A 22,862-nucleotide genomic window follows, 5' to 3' on the forward strand; every position below is an offset into this window, starting at 1 on the left:
ATTTTTTTTGAAAAATGATCACATTGTATGGTAAAAATGATGCATTTTTTGAAAATGCTCTACAATTTACCAAATTCGTTGAATGAACAATATTACAGGTTTCTAATTTTTTCATCACTTTTACTCCTCACAGGTGCGGATTTCTGATTTTTGCACGTCATGACACTAAAATAACCCATGGAACTCGTCAACAAAATTGCATGAGGTTGCGAAATTCTAAAAAATATTACAAAATTCTAAACAATTTACGAAACTCGTGACAAGTTTCGCGCGATCACCAGCAAAAATCATAAAATTTGTGAAAGTTTGATAATTACAAAATTGAGGATGAGTATCGCATAAGTATTATGAAATTTCAAAAAATTATGAAAGTTTGATATTGCAAAATTTCTTATTCCAATCACACTTGTGTTGCATATTTTTTTTTCTTATGAAATTTTGTACGAATAGTATAAAAGCAAAGTTGTAGTTTCATAAAAACTAGGTTCTTTGTGGTCTCCAACCAGAGAAAAAATATAATCATTTTTTCAGAGCCAAGCATTTGCGATGAGAAGAACAGTAGAAAATCATCGATGAGTTTTTTTGGTAAGGACATCTTATGGTATGGGTGCATTGGAAATGAAATCTACAACCCATTCTCATCATAGAGGGCGTGAAACGATGATGATGAATCTTCTCATCAACACAGAGCCAATGAATCTCACAGTCAACATTCAATAACGTAGTATGGGTGGGACATGCAACATTCTTGAGGCCTCCGCTCTAACAAACTGAGTTTTTTGGGTAAGCACAACTTATAGTATGAGTGGGATAGGAAACCAAAAGTTTGCAAGTTAGTATTTGATGTGATGATATGCAGGAGAACAACACAGTTAGGGATGGCAGTGGACCGGGGGAAAGCGGGGCCCCGCCCCGCCTCGCCCCGTTTGGACCGGGGATGAAGGGTATGAAATGGGGATGGAGGCGGGGGTGGAGGATAAAATCCATCCCCGCCGCGGAGGCGGGGCGGGGGTGGACGTGCACTTTTCCCCGCCCCGCCCCGCCTCATCCCCGTTTGGACCGGGGATGAAGGGTATGAAACGGGGATGGAGGCGGGGGTAGAGGATAAAATCCATCCCCGCCGCGGAGGCGGGGCGGGGGTGGAGGATAAAATTTTTAGGCGGGCCGGGGGTGGAAACCTTGTCCCCCGCCCTGCCCCACCCCACTGCCATCCCTAAACACAGTATAATGTTTTCTCTCTATCAAAGATGCGGTGATATGCAACATTCTTGAGGCTCAAGAGATGAAGGTACCTTTGCACATACTCTATTTTTTCTTCGTCAAAGAGACAGTGAAAAACAACATTCTTGTGAAAGAATGAAATGAATGCAATGTATGAGCGACTTTGCTTTATGGAAGAATAGTTTAAATACAATGTATGTGCGACTTTGCTTTGTGAAATAATAGAATGAATTCAATGTATGAGAATCTTCATTTTGTTAAAAAATGAAATAAATGCAATGTATAAGCGATACCATTTTGTGAAAGAATGATGCTTTGTTTCTCAACCCTTTTTTTTTGTATTCGGATGCCCTATTTTCACAAACCCCAAATTATAGCCCACCTCCAATAAATTTTTTGGTGAATCTCTTGCGAATCATGGAGGCGAATAAGAAATTTTGTAAAAAAAAATTGTATTATCGGTTTGATGCTAATAAGAAATTTTGCAATATCAAACTTTCGTAAATTTTTGCACATACCTTGCGAAATTTCTTTCTGATTTAAAAAGAATGAATGAAAACTGGCACACACCTTACGAAATTTCTATCTTGTGCAAAAAATCACCATTTACAAACACATGTTCATTCTCTGTTATATACACATTATACACAATTGATTCTTATAAACAAATTGATCAATTAATCTTATTTTATATAAACAATTCATTCGACTCCAAAAATAAGAATCAAACAACTTTATTTCCTATTATATACACAATTCATTCTTCTAAAACACAAGAATTAAACAACTTCAACTTTTATTGCCATAAGTGCAATGGTGGCCTTCATCAACTTTCATCCCCAAGCAAAAGTGCATCCTCTGACTTTTATTGCCGCAAGCTTAACACAATAGTGGTCAATTATTCTGCGTAAATATCATAACCAATCCACATTAAAAAAAAACTAACCTACAACACAACATTAAACTAAATGAGTGCTTGACCAAAAGAAGTAGAATATTAAAAAAATATAATGTAAACTACATAGAAACATGTCATAGACTACTTTTTAAATACATCGAATACTCACACATTACTTTCTAATCGTGTTTTCGCCTGTTGTGGCCAAGCTCGTGACATACACTTCCTTTGTATGACACCACTTCTTTGTGTTCTGTTCTCTGTCTCTTCACTTTAGGTTGTCCTGCTTTCTTGAATCATGTTGGTTGTAAGACGAGAATAAGGGTCAGAAGAGCGATATGTAAGACATTATGGACCATCAGATGAAATTGATAAATATCATATGCATCTCGATACGATTCAATTGCATAAAACTTGTTTCAGTAATCATCTAGAAGATTGCCTTCATACAAAATGCATGTGATGACATGCTCGCAAGGAATCTTGCTAACCTGCCATTCTTCACAAGAGTATTTCATACTCTCAAGATCAACACTATAGGCATGCTTCCAGTCATGGGTTTTGTAATGATGGTGGAGGCAATGCACTACTACCACACATAATCGTGCTTTCGATCACAGATCTTTGAAATATAAAAGTGACACTATCATTTCGTGGGTGCTTTGGCAACACAACCACCAATATGCACTAAGTGGTGCACCAAATTTCTTCAAAAAGTTTTCAGTCGGATACTTCATGCAATATCTATAATGATAGTTATGTCATGTGCGAGGGACATCATACAAAATCCCTTTGTGCCTATTTGAAATAACTGTCAACTGTTGTTTAACCTTAGGCTTATCATCGTCGTAAATATTTATTTGGTTCTTCACATGCCCCAAACTATTTTCATGACTTCTTCGACTCCTTGTCCACAAATCCAAATGATACAAAAAATATCTCACCAAAGTATCAATGGTGTGGGCATACAACAAAATACCCATGTATTTTTTTTTAAAAAGATGTTATCTACCATAAGAAGTGGAGGACATCATTTGACAAACTCATTAATGCATGATCAGAATGATAAAAATATGTCATTAGCGCATTGTTGTCACCCATTAGTACTTGTTTCAAATCATCACTAATTTGGTCTTCTCCTATTGTTTTTTAGTCTGACCCAGTCGACATGGTATACTCGGAATCATTGTTATCATCTTATTGTCCATCATCACTGCTAGTGCAAAATAATTAATCGATTGCACAAAGTAAATCAAAACTCATTCTATCTATGACTCTTTTTTGCTTCAAAAAATGCAACATTCACGTATTCTTAACTTTTCAGATTAACCAAAAAAATAACACTTCCGGTTTAAGCATAAATTAGAAAGACTGCCAACCTTCACTTATATTTGTCATTTGCATTGGAAGGCTGGGTGTCATACATCTTGCGATGAAGATCATCGGCACTGGTTTGTTCAAGTGGTTTCATGTCATTTGCAGTAATCCTCTCATAATTAACTGTTGGGAACAGTGGGATGTTCAATAGAAGAGTGAACTCAATAGTTAGTGGCTGAGATAGATGCATATTATCCACAAGATTTTTATCATTTTATTCTTATACATCACTTTAGACAATGTCTCATACATCACTTCATACTGCCACTTGATGTTTAACTATGCATACTCTAATTTCTTGTTTCACTTTATAAATATTATAAATTTATGTACCTTTAATGGCAACTAAGTAAATGTTGCCCTTATATAGCATTGATTGTACATTATCATCATTCAAGAGATATATTCATATATCTTCACTATCTAATTTTGGAGTGCACTGATACTGGATGACCATTAACTCTTTCATATATCTAATTTTACAAGACATTAATGTTATAAATTTCTTATACATGCTATTTTTAGAGACCATTATAGATCTCCAAAGGGGTTGCTTAGTGCTACAGTAATTTACAAATATCATATCAGTAACCATTATAACTGCCTATACCAACCACACAACATATCACTCAGTTAACAATTTTAAAAAAAAAAACCCATAATAAACCACAATACCCCTACACCTCCTATTTAATGTTTATGCACAGTCAACCTCAACCACATCTAACTAATTGAATGCGCCCTAGCCTCAATCAAACATCGCTAAATATTGATAAAACCATCAAGTATTGACAAACAACAGATAAAAATAAGTAATTATATGCAAAACTTCTTAAAGATCGGAAACCTTAAATGGTAAACGAGAAAAAGAAAAATATATTGCAACCTTAATATCTGATCGGAGAAGTGTAGGATAAGGATACAACAACCTTGAACAAGGTAGAGTAAACAACTTTAACGAAAACCGTCGGAAGGATTGAGGTTCTAGAGGGAGGAGGAGGAGCATTGGGCGAAAAAAATGAAAAAAAAAACTAAGCACATTTATATAGGACAAAATTTTGCAAAAAAAAAAAAGAAATGTGTAATACAGGTGCGATTGAAATAAGAAATTTTGCAATATCAGACTTTTACAATTTTTTATAATTTCACAATACTTCATATGATACTCATCCTTAATTTCACAATTATCGGACTTCCATAAATTTTATGATTTTTGCTGGTTATCGGGTAAAACTCATCACAAATTTCACAAATTGTTTAGAATTTTGCAACATTAGATGTGATTTTGTTGACGAGTTTCGTGGGTGTATTACTTTAACATCATGATGTGAAAAAATTGAAAACTCACACCTGCGAGGAGTAAAAGTGACAAGAAAAAATTGAGAACTTGCAATATTGTGTATTTAGCAGATTTGATCATTTGTGAGGCATTTTCGTAAATGCATCATTTTTATCTTATAGTACAATTATTTTTTATTTCCTTTGTGCATCTTTGTCTTTTTTAAATTCATCTCACACCATCCCCCATGGCTTCAACCTATACTCAAGCCCACACCATCATGGGGTTTGGCTCAATACCTTGCTCGCGACCACTACCATTCGAGCTACCCTTGCAGTTCATGTGCGCCTTGTCCTTCCCTCCATTCATGCCACACAATGATGATGCACTTGCATGCAAGCCACGAAGTTGGTCATCGCCCAACAATGGCAGGTTGTTACCCATTTGCACACCATCGCATTGATGAGTGGTAACAGGGGAGATCTGGTGCAGCTGCACACTAAGGGCACATTTGAAAGTGTGGAAGATGTAGAAAAAGTGATGCAAAATGAAAAATCTGTACCGATTTTTCATTCCTTTCAAACAAAAGAAATGGTTTCGCTGAAAGAGTTTTTTTTTTAAAAAGCATACTTTTTGATAGGAAACATTCCCCTTTCCTACAAATTTTTTTTTTACTCCCCACTGCTCATCTCACCGCCACCACCACCATTCATATCACCGCCACCCACCTCTCTCTCATTTATTCACATTTTTCAACTCTGTTTTTCTCATGCTACACAAACAAGCCAAAAACTTTCTTTTGAAGAACTTATCATATAAAAAACTCTTATAAGCAAAACTTTCTTTTTCTATGAGTTTTTCTCTCTTCCAAACGTGCCCTAAGTGTGCAATGTGATTGCACCTGATATGCTGTTGTTGATCACTACCCACTTGATTCCTAGGGGTGGCAATCGGGTCGGGTCGGCAGGTTGGCAGGTCAGAATACCTCAACACGAATACAACCCATTTATTAAACGGGTTGGATGTGGCAAACACGAACATGACTCATTTATTAAACGAGTAATCCAACACGACACGGTTAACCTGTTTAATAACCGGGTCGGGTCGACACGATTACACGATCCGGTGACCCATTTATTAAATGGGTCGACCCGATAACATAGACACGATAACTGCACAAGCGCACACCACCATTGGAGAAGAGAGGTCTCGGGCTACGGGTTGACAGGTTTGTGTAAACGGGTTGACCCGACCTGTTAGGAGTTAGGGTTAGATAAGTTAATATATATAAACGGGTTGCGGGTTGATGTAAAAGGGTTGACCCGTCCACCTAACCTGTTTATTAAACGGGTTGGCATACCCCTAACACAAACACGACCCGTTTAATAAACGGGTTAGGCGGGTCAACCCGTTTACAACATGAACCCGTTTAAGCCAAACCTTAACGGATTGGCCGGTCGGGTCAGATTTTGCCACCCCTATTGATTGCAATCAGAGGCAATATGAGGGTTGGCATTGCAAATGATAAGCCAGTTTCATAAGCTACTACGTTGCTCTTGTCGTAAATGGAGTTTGGTGCTGACAACTCAGATATTTGGAAGTGATTTTTTTTTTAAAGGCACGCTGGGGTTTCTGCAGACGTACCACTGGGTTTTGAACCTGCAACGTCCCACCACAAAGGAGACATGCACTGAGCTCCTACAAACCACGCGGAGCCCCCTTTGGTGATTTGGGAGTGACAATTGACATCTAGTTCCCGACCAATATTTTTCACAGATCTAAAAAAACATTTCGATTCTCAAGATCCTAGTGGTTTCTAAAAGTAACATGATAAATTTGCAATGTTTCAAGAAATAATACGATAAAAAGTGCGATGCTTTCAAAATATCACTGATATTTCTTACGCACACATTGCCAAAATAAAGATTTATAAATGTGCAACGCGCTGCTTATGCATGAGATGTGATAACGAGAGCAACATTAATAAAAGGTTGTAAATCTTACCAAATTGAAACAAAGCCTGGGAAATTCGAATAAGACTTCTTCCAAACTCCACCTGAGATAAAACAAACATTTTCCTATGGCAAACTAGCAATCTCGAAGTTCCAAGCATTGAAGCCATGTCATCAGCTCCTCTATGCAGGCAACATTTTTCTTGTTTACTACACGGGAAAACAGATGCCTGGATAGGAGACATGCCGTGTTGGAAAGTCCTGCTGAACTATGGTTGCCATGCCAGCCAATATAAAAGTCCGAGGCCGCCCCCCTCACCCGCCAGGAAGCATGCAACTTCGATCTTACGGCAAGAGAGAGACCCCAGCATTTAAAAGCCTGCAACTTGAAGGCTATAAAGTTCTCAGTTCATCAATGCATTCTATGATTATGATTGATCGCATAATTTGCATCAGTATTATAGGATGGACTCAAAGGATAAAATGGACCTACATATGAGAGAGAGAGAGAGAGAGAGAGAGCAGTTTATAAAATCTTACAATAACTTTCTAAAGCACACAAGACGGGTTAGAGCACATAACCAAGGAGAAGAGGAAGACCTAAAGTGGAAACGACAGTCGTTTTTGTATATGACATAAATTAACGAATAAACATAATGGTAACAGTCCTCAATAAGACACTATTACCACAAACAGAACTACATTCAGAAAGTACCCCACTTTCCATTTCATCTGTTCAACAAATGCACTGCCAGCCCTTGCATGAAGCACAAAGAGATGATGTCCCTGGACAGCTTTCACTGAGTCGCATGGCCGACCAAGAAACGAACGACGACACACGTGATATTATCTGCACTGCCCCTTTGATACGCTTCCTGCATCAATCTCTTTGCTGCTTCTTCTGGATCTTCAATAGATTTAACCATTGAAACAGCTTCCTGAATCAGTAGAAAGAAATAAACAATCGATTAGGTTTATGGGGGTTTCAAACCACGGAATTTAAACATCTCTGAAAACGAAGAAAAGGGATGAAACCTCATTTGACACTACATCCCAAAGGCCATCGCTTGCAAGTATCAGAAATTCAAGAGAATTGTCAATCACCTCTTCCTGCCATTTGCAAGCACATAAAATGATTAGTCATCCAACTCCTGAAACTGCTCGATAATTTCCTCTCTAGATACCCCCTCTAGATTTACACTTACGATTTTAGCTTGATTAGGTACAACAAAAAAATAGACTTTTCTACGCCGAACGCTCAATGAGGCAGCAGAGAGCTAATTATACAACCCAACCATAAAAATTTTGGACTACACTAGGGAAATTGATTTATAGACAAACAGAATAAAGGTGGTGAATGCAAGGTCACCAACCGAACACACTGGTAGCAATAACATGCAAATATCTAGAATGACACATTTTGCAAATTAGGGCAGGTATAATAAAACACAAACCGATATGCACATAACATTTCAATATAGGAGAAAGTTTAGAATGATCAACCGGATTCATGACACAGAAGGGCATCAAGCAGTAGTTGCATCAAGCAGTAGTTCGGTGTGTCGACACCATGCAAATTCTGAATAACCCATGATTTCAGACACCTGGCTCAAGCCAAAGGTGCCAAAAATTGGCTGGGATGGACAAAAATTCAAACATTCCTAAAGGAAGAATTTCCTATCAATGTACCACTGGGATTCTGACCTTAATTTCTGGGATTGCAACAACATATTGTTTCAACTGTTTATCACCAAAAGCCCGGGAAACAGCCAGAACACCACCGACTCTCCAAGTGCCTGAGGCAACACACGGTCAGCCTTTGATAAAACAATAGATGCAAGGGGAGTAAATTTTGTTAGCAGAAGCATAATTGAGAAAGAGTATCACTTGCCTGCCCACATGACAAACCCTCCAGCATCCTCAATCCGTTGACGCTCATCAGTTTGATCTGGCTTGTGATCTCGTGATACAGCTATAGCTGTAGCAAGATGCAGCAAATAAATATATGCATATTGGCAAAAGCAATTTAGTGCAAAAAAAGCGTTCTTTTCTAGCACCTATTAGACTTAGATGATCACATAGACGAACATGAAATGAAATGGGGATCTTCGAAACACGTGCTTTGATTAACAAGAGCAAGTGTCAAGAATGACAGTAAAGCACAACCCTTAAAAAGGGTATAACTGGAAACAAAATAAAAATAAAAATGTATTCTTTATTGATATGAAAAACCAATTGCTTAAGAAGCATTGGGGTAAAATACAAGAGGGGCTGCACCCCTTTATATACACAGCTGAAAGAGGACTCAATAGAGCTGTTGGGCACAGTCCAACAGCTCTATTAAGAGCTGTTGGACTGTGTCAGTCCAACAGCTCTATTGCTAGTCAAGTCTGGACAGGACTTGACTAGCAACAGTCATTCTAGTTCAAACTGAACTAGATGACATAAAGACAAAAAAATAAAAATAAAGGAAAAAAAATACAGAAAAAAAAGAAATTAAAAATGTATTTATATATATATAATAATATAATATTATTATATATACATATATGTACAGTTTTACATTTTAACACTCCCCCTCAAACTTACGGTACAATGAGCGAAAGTTTGTCTAAGAGAAAGTGAAATCGGGGAGCAGCGAGAGGCTTTGTAAAGAAGTCTGCTAACTGATATTCTGAAGTGACATATGGCAGATCAATTATCCCGTGTAGATATTCCTCTCTGACGTAGTGACAATCCATTTCGATGTGTTTGATGCGTTCGTGGAATGTTCTGTTACTGGCAATGTAGATCGCATTTTTGTTGTCACAACACATTTGTGAAGCCTTTGTTGCTTCAACTCCCATGTCAGCAAGCAGTCGTCGGAGCCAAACTACTTCCATGGTCGTGGTTGCCATGGCTCTGTATTCAGCTTCGGTGGATGAGAGAGATACCTTCTGCTGCTTTTTACACCTCCACGAGATTAATGATTCCCCTAAAAAGACACAAAAGCCAGTGGTTGAGTGTCTGTTATTGGGATCACCTCCCCAATCAGCATCAGTATATGCAATTAAATCAAGAGAAGAGGAGGAAGATAAGAAAAGTCCTCGTGAAAGAGAGGACTTGATGTATCTGATAATACGCATGACTGCTCCCATATGAACAGAAGTAGGAGCATGTTGAAATTGACTTGCTGTATGAACAGCATGTGCTATATCTGGTCTGGTAATGGATAGATAGGAAAGTGCCCCGACAAGCTGTTTGTAAGGAGTAGGGTCTGCAAGAAGTTCTCCATCATCAATCTTCATTTTAACATTAACAACTTCTGGAGTGTCAACTTTCTTATCATCAGTAATACCAGACCTGAAAACAATATCAAAAGCAAATTTAGTCTGAGATAATAAATATCCTCTAGGAGAATAAGCAACTTCAATGCCTAAAAAATATCTCAACAAGCCCAAATCAGTCATTTCAAAATGAGATTTAAGAAGTGTTTTGATTGTTTTAACTCCCTGTTTATCGCTTCCGGTGATGATCATATCATCCACATAGAGAAGAAGCACAATGATCCCTGCATCAGAATTCTTAATAAACAAAGCAGTGTCAGTTAAACAGAATTGAAAACCAATATCAATCATAACACGACTAAACCTATCATACCAAGCTTTTGGTGCTTGTTTAAGTCCATAAAGAGCTTTTTCTAAGCGAAGGACTTTACCCTTAGGAATACTTAGACCAGGAGGGAGTTCCATATATACTTCTTCAACTAGCTTTCCATTTAAAAAAGCATTTTTGACATCCATTTGAAAAATAGACCATTTTTTGATAGAAGCTAAGGCAATTAAGGTTCGGACAGTAGTCATACGAGCCACCGGAGCAAAGGTTTCTTCATAATCAATCCCATATTCTTGGGCATAACCTTTGGCTACTAAACGGGCTTTATATCTTTCAAGAGTACCATCACTCTTGGTTTTAATTTTATAAACCCATCGACATCCTATAGTTTTCTTCCCTGGAGGAAGATCTTGAATATTCCATGTAGAAGCCTTTTCAAGTGCATCTAATTCAGCTTTCATGGCTTCTATCCATTTGATATCATTTTTTGCTTGAAAATATGTGGATGGTTCTTCATATGAGTGAATTAATGCAATAACTGCCCTATATGTGGGTGAGAAAGACTCGTATGATACAAACTTTTCTGGAGGCCTCGAGATTCGGGATGATTGTCTAGTTGGAATGTTAGAATATTTCTCAAGTGCACATGGAGTATTAGACTCTTGTCGCCTGGAATATTGAATACTAGTATCTCTATGAACTTCTTCATTTTCAACATTAAGATCAATAATTCTTTGATCATCATCAAAGTTACAATCAAGGTCATATTCATCAGATGTTGATGTTAGATCTAGCAAAAAGGAGTACTCAGTGACGTCTTTTAATTTTCTAAAATCAAAGAAGCTCTCCTTTTCAAGAAAGGAAACATTTCTAGACACATATAGTTTATTATTTTTGAAGTCAAAACATCTATAACCTTTCTGGTTTTCAGCATATCCTAAAAAGGCACAGGGAATCGCACGAGGGGAAAGTTTATCATTTTTGTCAGTAAATATGAAACATTTGCACCCAAATATTCTTAATCTAGAGTAGTCTGGAGAAATGTTCATTAGTTTTTCAATGGGAGTGATATTTTGTAACGAAGAAGATGGCATCCTATTAATGAGATAGGTGGCAGTTAAGGCAGCTTCTGCCCAAAAGTCTTTAGGGACTTGATTTGCTATTAATAAAGTTCTAGTGGTTTCTATAATATGGCGATGTTTTCGTTCTGCCAGTCCATTTTGTTGAGGTGTATAAGGACAAGATCTTTGATGTGTGATGCCATGCAATTTAAGATAATTTTGAAAATCTGTGGATAAAAACTCTCCCCCTGAATCTGTGCGAAAAATAGTAATATCATTTTGAAATTTGTTTTTAACCATATTATGAAAAGTTTGAAAGTATGAAAATACTTCAGACTTATGTTTGAGAAAGTACATCCACGTATGTCGGGAGAAATCATCGACAAAAATAACATAGTAAACAAATCCTCCTTTAGAAATTACTGGTGCAGGACCCCAAACATCCGAGTGTATTAATTCAAGTGGTCTTGAAGAGAAAAAGGTTCTGTTCTGAAATGGTAATCTTTTCATTTTGCCGAGAATACAATCTTTACAATCAAATGATTCAGAGTTACAAAATGTTCCTAGATTTGGAAAATGTTGGATTTTGGCTATATGTGGGTGACCAAGTCTCTTATGCCACAGTTCCAACTCTATTTTTTGAATATTATAACAAAAAGCTTTCTTCGGCATTTCCAAAAAATCCATGTAATAGAGTCCTCCTTCTCTATGGCCTTCCCCAATCAGCTTGCCTGACTGGCGATCCTGTACCCAACAACCATGAGAAGAAAAAAAAATATTACACCCATAATCAGAAATTTGAGATACAGATAAAAGATTTAAATTTAATTTGGGAACATGTCTAATTTCTGGAATAAAAAAATTTTTTGTTTTATAAATTTTTTCAAAATTTCCTATTCCTTCTATTTCAAGAGAAGTCCCATCAGCAGTAAAGACCTTTGACACACTTGTTTTATTTTTAACACATTTGGATAGACTTTGATTATTTGGGGTCATATGAAAAGATGCACCAGAGTCAAGAAGCCAAGAAATTTTACCTAAATCAGAAAAAGATGAGGCTGATGCGCCGGTTGAAGCTTCAGATGAGGAAGAGGCACCTTTGATGAGAGGCTGAAGAATCTCCATTAGTTGGGCCAGGGAAACTGGTGCATCCTGATCTTTAGGCTCCGATCCAGCAATTGCAGCTCTTTTTTCTCTCAGCTCCTTAAGTTTGGGACATTGTGGCCTGTAGTGTCCCGGTTCATGACAGTGATGACAAATAACTTTCTTCTTATCATAGTCACCATTTTGTCGGTTAAAGTGAGGAGGCCTATATGATCGAACATGATTCCCTGGTCTAGACACGGCTAAAACGGAATCATCTTCAATTTTTAAAGAACCTTTCCGGAGACGATTTTCTTCCATTGTTAACTCTTCAATAGTTTCAACAATAGAAGGAATTTTTCCCCGGTGAAGTAGGGCCGATTTAGTGGTTTCAAATTCCGGCCTTAATCCAGTGATAAACTGGTAAAAATGTTCAGCATCGAGTTGTTTCTGACGAAGCTCGATGTCTTCGGCACAATGCCACTTTGGTTCTAAAAGGGAAAGTTCTTCCCAAAGTTCGGACAACCCATTGTAATATTCACGAATAGTTTTGTCTCCTTGTGTCATCATTCGAACATTTTCTTGGAGGTTGCACACGTGTGCAATATCTTTAAGGGAATACATATTCTTAAGGTATTCCCATGCCTTATCGGCATGATCAAATTTGGCAAGACTTGAGCATTTTTTAATGTCAACGCTATTGATAAGCCATGACATTATCTTCGCATGAGATATTCTCCATTCTTTCCATTTCTTCTCGTATGAGGCAATAGCCTTGATTTTCTCTTCTTCCGATAGAGGGACCTCTTTATCTCCCTCCTTTTTAGTAAGAGATAGCTTAGGTTCCGAATCGGAACCATCCACAATCCCCCATAAGCCTTTTCCCCATATATGGTGCTTCATGATTGAAGCCCATGTTACATAGTTCGTATCGCTTAGTTTCATAGGCATGATGGTGACTTTATCATTGTCATCCATCGATTACAAGGAGAGAAAGAATAGGGATAGAAGAGAAACAAGAAGGAAAATGAGAAAGAAAGAAAAAAAAACAATACAACAAGATGTGAAATCTTCTCCAATGAAGTGATAAAACACTTCTCTTCAAGTGGCGAACACTTTTGCAAACGGGCACGGAAACCGAGGCAGCTTTTCCTCAAGATTTAGTACTTCCGCGGCTCTGATACCATGAAATGAAATGGGGATCTTCGAAACACGTGCTTTGATTAACAAGAGCAAGTGTCAAGAATGACAGTAAAGCACAACCCTTAAAAAGGGTATAACTGGAAACAAAATAAAAATAAAAATGTATTCTTTATTGATATGAAAAACCAATTGCTTAAGAAGCATTGGGGTAAAATACAAGAGGGGCTGCACCCCTTTATATACACAGCTGAAAGAGGACTCAATAGAGCTGTTGGGCACAGTCCAACAGCTCTATTTAGAGCTGTTGGAATGTGTCAGTCCAACAGCTCTATTAAGAGCTGTTGGACTGTGTCAGTCCAACAGCTCTATTGCTAGTCAAGTCTGGACAGGACTTGACTAGCAACAGTCATTCTAGTTCAAACTGAACTAGATGACATAAAGACAAAAAAATAAAAATAAAGGAAAAAAAATACAGAAAAGAAAGAAATTAAAAATGTATTTATATATATATATATAATAATATAATATTATTATATATACATATATGTACAGTTTTACATTTTAACAGAACATAATAATAATTTCGTTAATTCAGCGTTAAACTATTTTACCCATAGGCAAACAGAACAAGTAGGCATCATGAAAGTTCTTAAACAGAGAAAAAATTTGTTTTTGGAATAGGACGCAAGTTGACAGTGGAAGGCCTAAAAGCGCCAGAATTCACAAAAGTTTTAAATGTAATCTGATTCAACGAGGTTCCGAGGCAAAATTTGCTGGTGACAAAAGAAGATTCACTCAATCGTACCCAGCCATACTTGTAAAGTACACTAGTTGTAGTACATAAAAGTAGGAATAACCACCTATGTTGTATTTAAACAGAAGAATATATTTGCTACAATCAACTATATATACAATCTAGTCAGGATCTTATGATGCAAGCCATTTTGACTTAATCTGACATCGTAGATGTGTCCAGCATGGTTTGGGTCAAGAAATTTTGAATCGTTTATTGCCGTCAATTTTTGAATTGCTGGGAAAACCCACTCACACGTCAGAATCCAGCAATTCAAATGTCTATCCTAACAAAACAGACTCTAGATACATATCTACAGGGTTAAATTAAAAAAAAAGCCAAGTCATTTGTACAAACAAATGATTGTAGCAAAACTTTTCCCATTTGAAACTGGGTCACATTGAAAAGCACTCATTTTTGAATTCTGGAAAAGAAAAGAATTTTGAGAAGAAAAGAGAAGATTCAATTGGAAAACAACTCCTTAAACCAAGATGTTTCTGAACTGATTTTAATAACACATTCACTAAGTATAATAGAAGACTTCATTGTTGCCGTCACACAACCATAGATCAAGATAGTAGTCTTTGTGCAAACTCAACTAGTAAGATGGGGCTCACTAGTGTAAAACCCAAACTAAAGATATAACAGAGAGCAGAACGTGCAAGAAAGATGCTCAGTGCTTCTTATATGAATAATCATAATATGGTTCCATACCATTTCCATCCCGACAGATAACAACACGAGAGTCACCAACATTTGCGACAACTAAACGATCACCAACAAGAACAGCAGTTGATGCTGTAGAGCCTGCATCTCTGTTCTGACTATTATCCGACTTGAGAAAATCTGAATCTGTTTGACTGTATGCATCAGCTGTAGGAGTAAAACAGTATATAAATATATGCCCAACCAAACAAATAAAGTTTTCAAAAAAGGACAAATTGGCATTCTGAGAACGGGCGGGATTAGCACCTATGGCTAATTTAGTATCAGTAATGAACTTCGGATGCCTGATCAAATTACTAAAAAGATTTTGCTTCACATACTCGGCTGCTCGAGCACCACCATGCCCTGAAGATACACATCTGAGTGAGTGCACAAGTAATATGGACATCTCAGATAGAAACACATGTGCCTATGACTGAGTTGCAGATCAACATCAAGATTGAGAATTGACTAGCGTAAAGAGATAATATGTGAAGGAAAAAAAAAGATATCAGTACATTAAGTTTACTAATTCTTAAAGAAATATTGAAACAAGTTTGACATATGAACATTCCATAGCATTTTAACTTTAGAATTCACTTTTGTCATTTTTCTTTACAAGAACTATCTAAATTATATCCCTGCCTTGTGTTTGATAAGATTGCGGTGGCAATAGAATTGAAGGAGCAGAAACATTTACCATCAAACACTCCAAACAAACCAACTATCTCTCCATCAACACTACAAATACTGGTCTCATAGAAGTCTTCCATTGAGAACCTCTTCCCAGGAGAACTTGCAAACCCATAGCTAAACTTGCAATCCTGACTGTCACAAAAACGCAAGAAGCCAATTAATACAACAAACGGACTTGTTCAGGAAAAGTAGCAAGTGCTTACATGCATCTATTATAGGCAAAGTAGACTCTTTTCATTTCAATGTACATTGTAATAATAGAAACTACTGAGACATCTTGATTGGTGATTTAGAGAAAAGCTGATATCAGATGTGCATCCATGAAAATATAGTGTCACATTGAATGGGTGAACACAGCAGATATACTAGCAACTTCATAGTGCACACACATGCGTTTGAGAGAGAGAGCTACAATGTTTAACCAAGGGGTATCAAGTTAGGATCCTACATCTAATCTTGGCACAGACTGATGATAAAAAAAAGCAAAGCAAAGACCACTATTATTCTATGTAAAAGAACATATGCATGGAAAACATTTGACTTACCAATGCAAGATCAGTTTGAATATTCATTATTCCCATAAACAAGGCATCCTATGAAGCAAAAGAATACCATTTGTTAACTTCATAAACGAATATATATTTATCAAGTTGCAGATGATAGGCATTGTCCTTTCATTTTTTATTCAGTAATCAAAAGATGTACAATTTGGATGTATCCAAATGCCTTCAGCAGTCCTAGTAGGCTGATTAGAGGGAGATACTGAGCTTGATGGCATGGGATTTGTCAGGAGAATGGCATAATAGCCATTTACATCTCATTAACTGGCCTTTCTTTGGATGATTTGGGACAAGTTTGCTGGACATACGCCTCTTTCCCTTGCTTTGTCAAAGGAGGATGTTCCATTTGATGCTGATAGTTGTTGGAGCATGTCCACTGGAAATGGATAGGAGGGAGAAAAGATAGGCATTTCTATTGGAGATGGTGGTTTCTCTCAATGTGGTGGGCCATATGTATGGAGAGAAACAAGAAGATTTTCAAATGAAAGGCTCCTATAACTTACTATCCATCATTATATTAAAAAACAATTCAGAAACTCTGCTATAGTTAAGTGCTGGGAAAGATCAACCTTGAATTGGTTTATGCTGTTCTAGAGTCAAGATCCCTCTCCCTTCTTCCCTCCACCAAAAAAAAAGGTAAAAAAACTGAAGGAAAACATGTTAATGAAAGAAGCCCATGATTTTTTTTAAACAACTCCAGTAGAAGAGGAGAGGACAAAAGAACAGAGGAAACATTAACAAAAGTGATTAAATACTCCTATCTTATCTAAAACATCATAATTCAATGCACCAAATAACAAAAAATCTTTGAATGAATCAACAATTGTTAGCAGTTCACATGCTTGGATGCATAAATAACACAAGGGATAAACATGCATAGATGGAAAAGAATACTAAATGCAAAAGATGCATATAAGGTCACATATTAAGTACAAAACGAAGATTCAGCAAACAAGTACCTGAGACCACCACCAGTAACAGGGGCATCACCAATTTGTGTGACACTCGTAGAGAAAATTGAATTAAGGTAACCCATAGTCGCACAGATCTATTGACAACTGATGAATCTATTCACGACAATCACCTCATAATCTAGATTTTGTTAGGAACAAAATCCACCTTGCAAGACAAAAAATATAAACAAATAAGCCAAGAAGCAAAGACCACAAGCAACTAAAGGAAATTCACCATCACAAATTCACAATCTAGATTTTAGGAATTAAATACCCCTCGGAAGGCCACCTGTTCAATCAACAATTTCACCTAATCTTAAAGCTTACTTGAAACTAGAAAAGTGCACAAGGTTCTAAATGGTAAAAATTTTGAATTTTACAAGAATACAATAGTAGAACTCTTTGAAATATTATCTCTCCGTACAATCTGTATCTAATTAAATTCACAAGGAAAATTATCAAAGAAAACAAAAAAGGAACCACGAGATAATAACAAATAGACATTAAAAATCCAGTAATCTACTCGCTAAAAATGGAACACAATCTGTATTCAATTAAATTCAGAAAACAACTGGTCAAAGAATAGACAAAGAAACCAATAGATAATAACAAACAAATATTAAAAATCCAGTACTTCACCAGGTAAAAAATGGAACCTTTACTGATAAATAATTAAATACACAAAATACATAGAAACTTAAAGAAATTAGACAAAACGATTAGAATGAAACCATGGCAGACTGTCGCACAATTCTAATACGAAATAAATAAAATCGGCAGCTTTACCTTTTAAAAAAATTAAAAATTCATGAATTTAACAATGGCGTACGAAATAGAATTGGTTGATTCTCAAAAGATCAAAATATCATGAGATGAATTTCAGAATGGTTATGTGTCGTTCTTAAAACTAATCCAAGGAATTTTGACAAGCCCAATCGAGGAAGAATAAAGAAAGGAATACAAAGATTGCATACTGTTTACGCAACGCTAAACAGAGGACAGAGAATTTCAAATATCTAAAAAATTTTAAAAATGGCACAAAAATTAATTCAAATAAAAATTAAAAATTAGTTCTATCAAGAAATCCCATATCTTAAAATACAAAAGTAGGAGGAAAAACTCCATCATTCAAAAGTAGTGATGGGAGTGTAGTGAAGCTTGGTGAGCAAGATATACCGGTGAATGATTATTTCAAATATTTGGGATCCATCATTCAAAAGTATGGAGAAATTGATGGAGATGTAAATCATAGGATAAAGGTTGGGTGGATGAAATGGAAAAGTGCTACTGGAGTGCTGTGCGATCGTAGAATGCCATTGCGGTTGAAGGGAAAGTTTTATAGGACGACTATTAGACCCGCTTTACTATATGGTACGGAATGTTGGGCTGCCAAGAGACATCATATTCAAAATTGAGTGTAGCTGAGATGCGGATGCTTAGATGGATGTGTGGAAATACAATAAAAGATAAGATTCGGAACGAAGAGATACGTAAGAAGGTAGGTGTTGCACCCATTGAAAATAAGATGCGAGAGATTGGACATATTCGGCGAAGGCCTAATGATGCTCCAGTTAGAAGGTTGGAGAAATGGGAAAATATATTAGTTAAAAGAGGTCGGGGTAGGCCTAGGAAGACTTGGATGGAGATGATAGGAAAGGATATGAATGCTTTGAACCTCACCGAGGACATGGCGTTGGATAGAAATGATTGGAGGAAAAGGATTCATGTGGAAGACCCAAAATGAATTTCTTTTTTGGTTCATATCGCTGACCCCAATTGTTTTGGGATGAAGGCGTAGTTGTTGTTGTTGTTGTTGTTGTTGTACATAAACCTTGAACTAACTTCTTGAAAACACGGGAAATATGCATATTTTTTAGGTCAAATTTATTTTCAATATTCCGAGGAAAACAGTAAAAAAATTCATGCTTTAGCAATAAAAAAACCCTAGACATAACAAAAAATTCCATCAATCATAACAACAAAGAATTCGAATTTCAACTTGAATGCTTCAAATATCACAAAAATAAATTTACGCAAGCATTTCACACAATTCTAAACTCAATCAAGAAATAATGTTCCTGGCTTTCAAAGGACACAGAAAACTCTTATCCAGTGCACAATTACCATGATTTCTTACAAAATTTTAGAAAAAACGTAAGAATTCTCAATAATTCACGGCATGGAAGAATTGGCAAGAGAAGTTAGTATCGAATCACCGCTTCCTTGAACCAATTTATCAAGACATCTTTCCAAAATAAGTAAAATCAAAAGAATTATACTGGTAGAAAAGCAGATGAATTCGGACCCAAAATGTTTTCAAAAATTTAGAAACTAAAAACGAAAATCTCCTATGGAAAACCAAATTCATGCAAAAACATGCGCGCAGACAGAAGGGGATGAATTCGGGCCCATTTTTTTTTTAAATTCCAAAAACTAAAAACCAAAAATCGCCAATGGAAAACCCAAATTATGAAAAAACACGCGCGCACACGGAAGCAGATGAATTCAGGCCCAAAATTTTGTAAAATTTCGAAAGTAAAAAGGGAAATTGCATATGGAAAACCGGAATTATGAAAACAGAGAGAGAGAGAGAGAGAGAGATGAAGAGCAGAAAGAAGGAGTCCTACCTCGAACAATCAAGCGAACGGTGAGCCGGAAAAAGAATACGCACGCCTTTCTTCCACTTATAGAGAGAGAGAGAGAAGAAGAAGAAGAAGAAGAAGAAGAAGAAGAAAGGGAGGAGGAATTGGAAGAAGAAGGAGAGCTGGAACGTTATCGAGAAGAGAAAGAGAAAAATGAAAGAAAAAAACAGAGAAAAAGCGAGGAGAAATAGAGAAGAGAAGAATCCCTGACCTGTCTGTCTGTAGACGCTTAAGTCCTGACAACCAAGAAGTCGTGGCTCGTTCCCACCGCTTATGATTGCCACGCGTCGTCCATCCGAAGCAGCATTTTTTGCCGACCAAGTCAATCCCGCCAATCGCGTGCTTTCTCGTCGGCTTTCACCCTTCCCGAGGCAACTTCGTCATTAACAAAAAAAATTGGACGCTTCAGACACCCCATCGCCAGCTTCCATACGTAAACCATACTCAGCCGTCCATCTTCCCACGTCACTACGATGGTCTTAGTGCGCCCCCATTGAGAGCGTATGGATATTGGTCCAACTTTTACAACCTGGTGGTGGGTCCGCCCGTTCCAATGCCGTGCATCGGTGTTTGTGGGGCCTGACGATATCAGATCAAGTCATCTGCCAATGGCATCCTCACCGTCCACAATGTACACTAGGATCATGAAATTCTGGTGGGATGAAGCATTGACGGTGAAGATGTCAAGTCACATGACCTGATCTCGGAGTAGGTGGCATGGTTCCACCAGCTCCTGTTCCCGTCGGCAGTCCAATGGATCTTAAGTCCGGTCAATTTTTTTGAATTTATAACTTGAAGAAACTGTACCCGATACGAAGACCTGATTATGCTGGCTCAGCCTGACATACCCTCTGTAACAAATATAGCGATCTTTTTAAAAAACTTGCGATAATATCACGATAAATTGCCTGAAAGTTTAAAACGTCTATTTCTCGTAAGATTTTCAAACTGCACGATATTTATGATTTTGGCATATATTTATTGTGACATTTTTATTTTTAAATGTGATTTATTTATATTTTTTTTATAAAAAAAATATTTCTTTTATATTTTTTAATTTATTTTTTATTATCGAGATTTTGCCGAAAAAAAAAATGTTAAATTTATGAAAAATTTCAAAATCTCACGAGTTTTTTACTCCCGAGATTTTGCCGTTTTTAACTTTTGTCACTATGGTCATACCTAAGGTCGTCGTGCCACCAGCATAAAACTTCGATGCATGACGAGTTGAACCTTTGATGCATGACGAAAAATGGTCAGATATTGGGAATATTGGGTGAGACCCGATCCGTTGAGACAGCCTAATGTGTCTTGCATGTTTGGAGTAAAAAATTAGCCCTCTATATTAAAAAACCGTGGGCTTTGTTAGTTTTCGAAGAGCATGGGGTGCACGTATTGGATACGCATTTGATGATCAAAATACTGAGCTTTGTCCTTTCGTGGCAAATTGCGACCATATCATCCAATAAAACAGTGGCCCTAGGTTTGTGATTGGATCGGGTAAGACCCGACCAAACCAATGCTAGAGCCAGTGGTATCTGAGTCAGGATATACTAAAAGTAGGATCATTTACCTAATTCGGTAGGACCCACGAGATCCGAGTGATATATGGACCTGGCTCTTGTTTGAAAGTTTGTGTACTAGACCCAAGTCCGACCTGAAATTGGATTAAGATTGAGAATTCTTTCATTTAAAAGACTGTGAAATTAGGGATTTTCTGGGTCTGGTTAACGATATCCAAAAATGGACCCAAATCTGATACTGTTTAAGCCAGTCCCTGTCAAACCAAGGCCGAGTCCCAGTCCTGCATCTAAAGGTGCACTTGAGTGCACTCAGGTCTGAGAAACTAGGAACTCAAATCCATGGATCTCTACTCTGAACCTCACCTAGATTTAAAATCCACGATTTTCACTTGTTTTCAGGATTTGAAGATCTAAGATCCACTTGCACCTAAATGCACATGGATTTTATTCGGATCTGTAATTTTCAGAATGTCTTATGAAAATCCACAACCCAGGTCAAAACATTTGGTGCATCGGGTCTGCAAGGACTTCACCAATGCCTGAATTCATGGATCAGTGATAAGTCGTGTAGGTATCCATCTCAGACCCGGTCCACTAATATCAGGATAGTTAGGAGGAAATTTAGATCTGCATCCAGCCTATCAGGTCCTATCTGTTTATGACCTCGTTTTGACAAAAAAAAAGCAGATAGTTGGATTAAATGAACTAGGTCTAACCTGATTTGGACCTAACCTTGACTTGGCATATCAAATTAAACTTTGATTTGTCTAAGTGAGGACCCAACCCCAGCCAGATTAAACATAACTCGTTCAAATTTGGATAAAGATGATCTGGGTTTAGGTTCAAGCTAAATAGTTGTAAAACTCATAAATTTTTAATATTTTATGAGAAATAATAGTGAAATTAAGGCTAAAATATTATTCAAAATTAAGCTAAAAATTTAATTATAATTCAAGTATTAATTGAATTCAGAATAAGTTTCAAGTTGAGAATTTATTCTGAATCAGAGTTTTGATTTTTATTGAATTTAATCTGATTTTAAGCTGAATTTAACAGAACTTAATTTGAGTTTTAATATTAGTCAGGATTCGAACTAACTGTATATTTCAATTTGGAGTCTTATTACATTTCAATTTCAATTTTTAAAGTTTTATTAATTTGAATTTGGATCAGAATTGGATTTAAATTTAAATTTAATAAATATGTCTCGAACATTGCAATTAGATTTGAGTTTGATTCAAATTTAAATCAAATACTTAATTTAATGTTAATTCAAGTTTAAAAAATATAATAAATTGCATTTTTATTGAAATTGAATCTAGAATTTTAAATTTAATTAAGAAGTAATACATGTAATTTGTCATAATATTTTTAATAAATAA

General features: G+C 36.6%; 1 protein-coding gene across 2 annotated transcripts; it reads right to left on the bottom strand.

The window, feature by feature from the left end:
* Window positions 1-7,252: 7,252 nt before the first annotated feature.
* On the bottom strand, window positions 7,253-20,170 carry LOC149851188 (putative protein phosphatase 2C 59). Of its 2 annotated transcripts, XM_089999254.1 has the most exons (9): window positions 19,943-20,170; window positions 17,322-17,481; window positions 15,807-15,934; window positions 15,374-15,472; window positions 15,116-15,274; window positions 8,619-8,705; window positions 8,432-8,523; window positions 7,763-7,837; window positions 7,253-7,665 (listed from the first exon to the last, which is right to left on the bottom strand). In XM_089999254.1, the coding sequence occupies exons 2-9, from the start codon at window positions 17,396-17,398 to the stop codon at window positions 7,525-7,527; spliced, it is 858 nt and encodes a 285-aa protein (XP_089855380.1). In that variant the 5' UTR covers window positions 17,399-17,481; window positions 19,943-20,170; the 3' UTR covers window positions 7,253-7,524. The 2 variants fall into 2 exon arrangements, with proteins under 2 accessions (XP_089855380.1, XP_089855371.1); XM_089999245.1 differs by having other exon boundaries at window positions 15,116-15,472; window positions 19,943-20,081.
* Window positions 20,171-22,862: the final 2,692 nt, after the last annotated feature.

This window comes from Nuphar pumila, chromosome 1, assembly GCF_984573655.1.
Source record: "Nuphar pumila chromosome 1, dmNupPumi1.hap1.1, whole genome shotgun sequence".
In the NCBI taxonomy this organism is placed as follows: domain Eukaryota; kingdom Viridiplantae; phylum Streptophyta; class Magnoliopsida; order Nymphaeales; family Nymphaeaceae; genus Nuphar; species Nuphar pumila.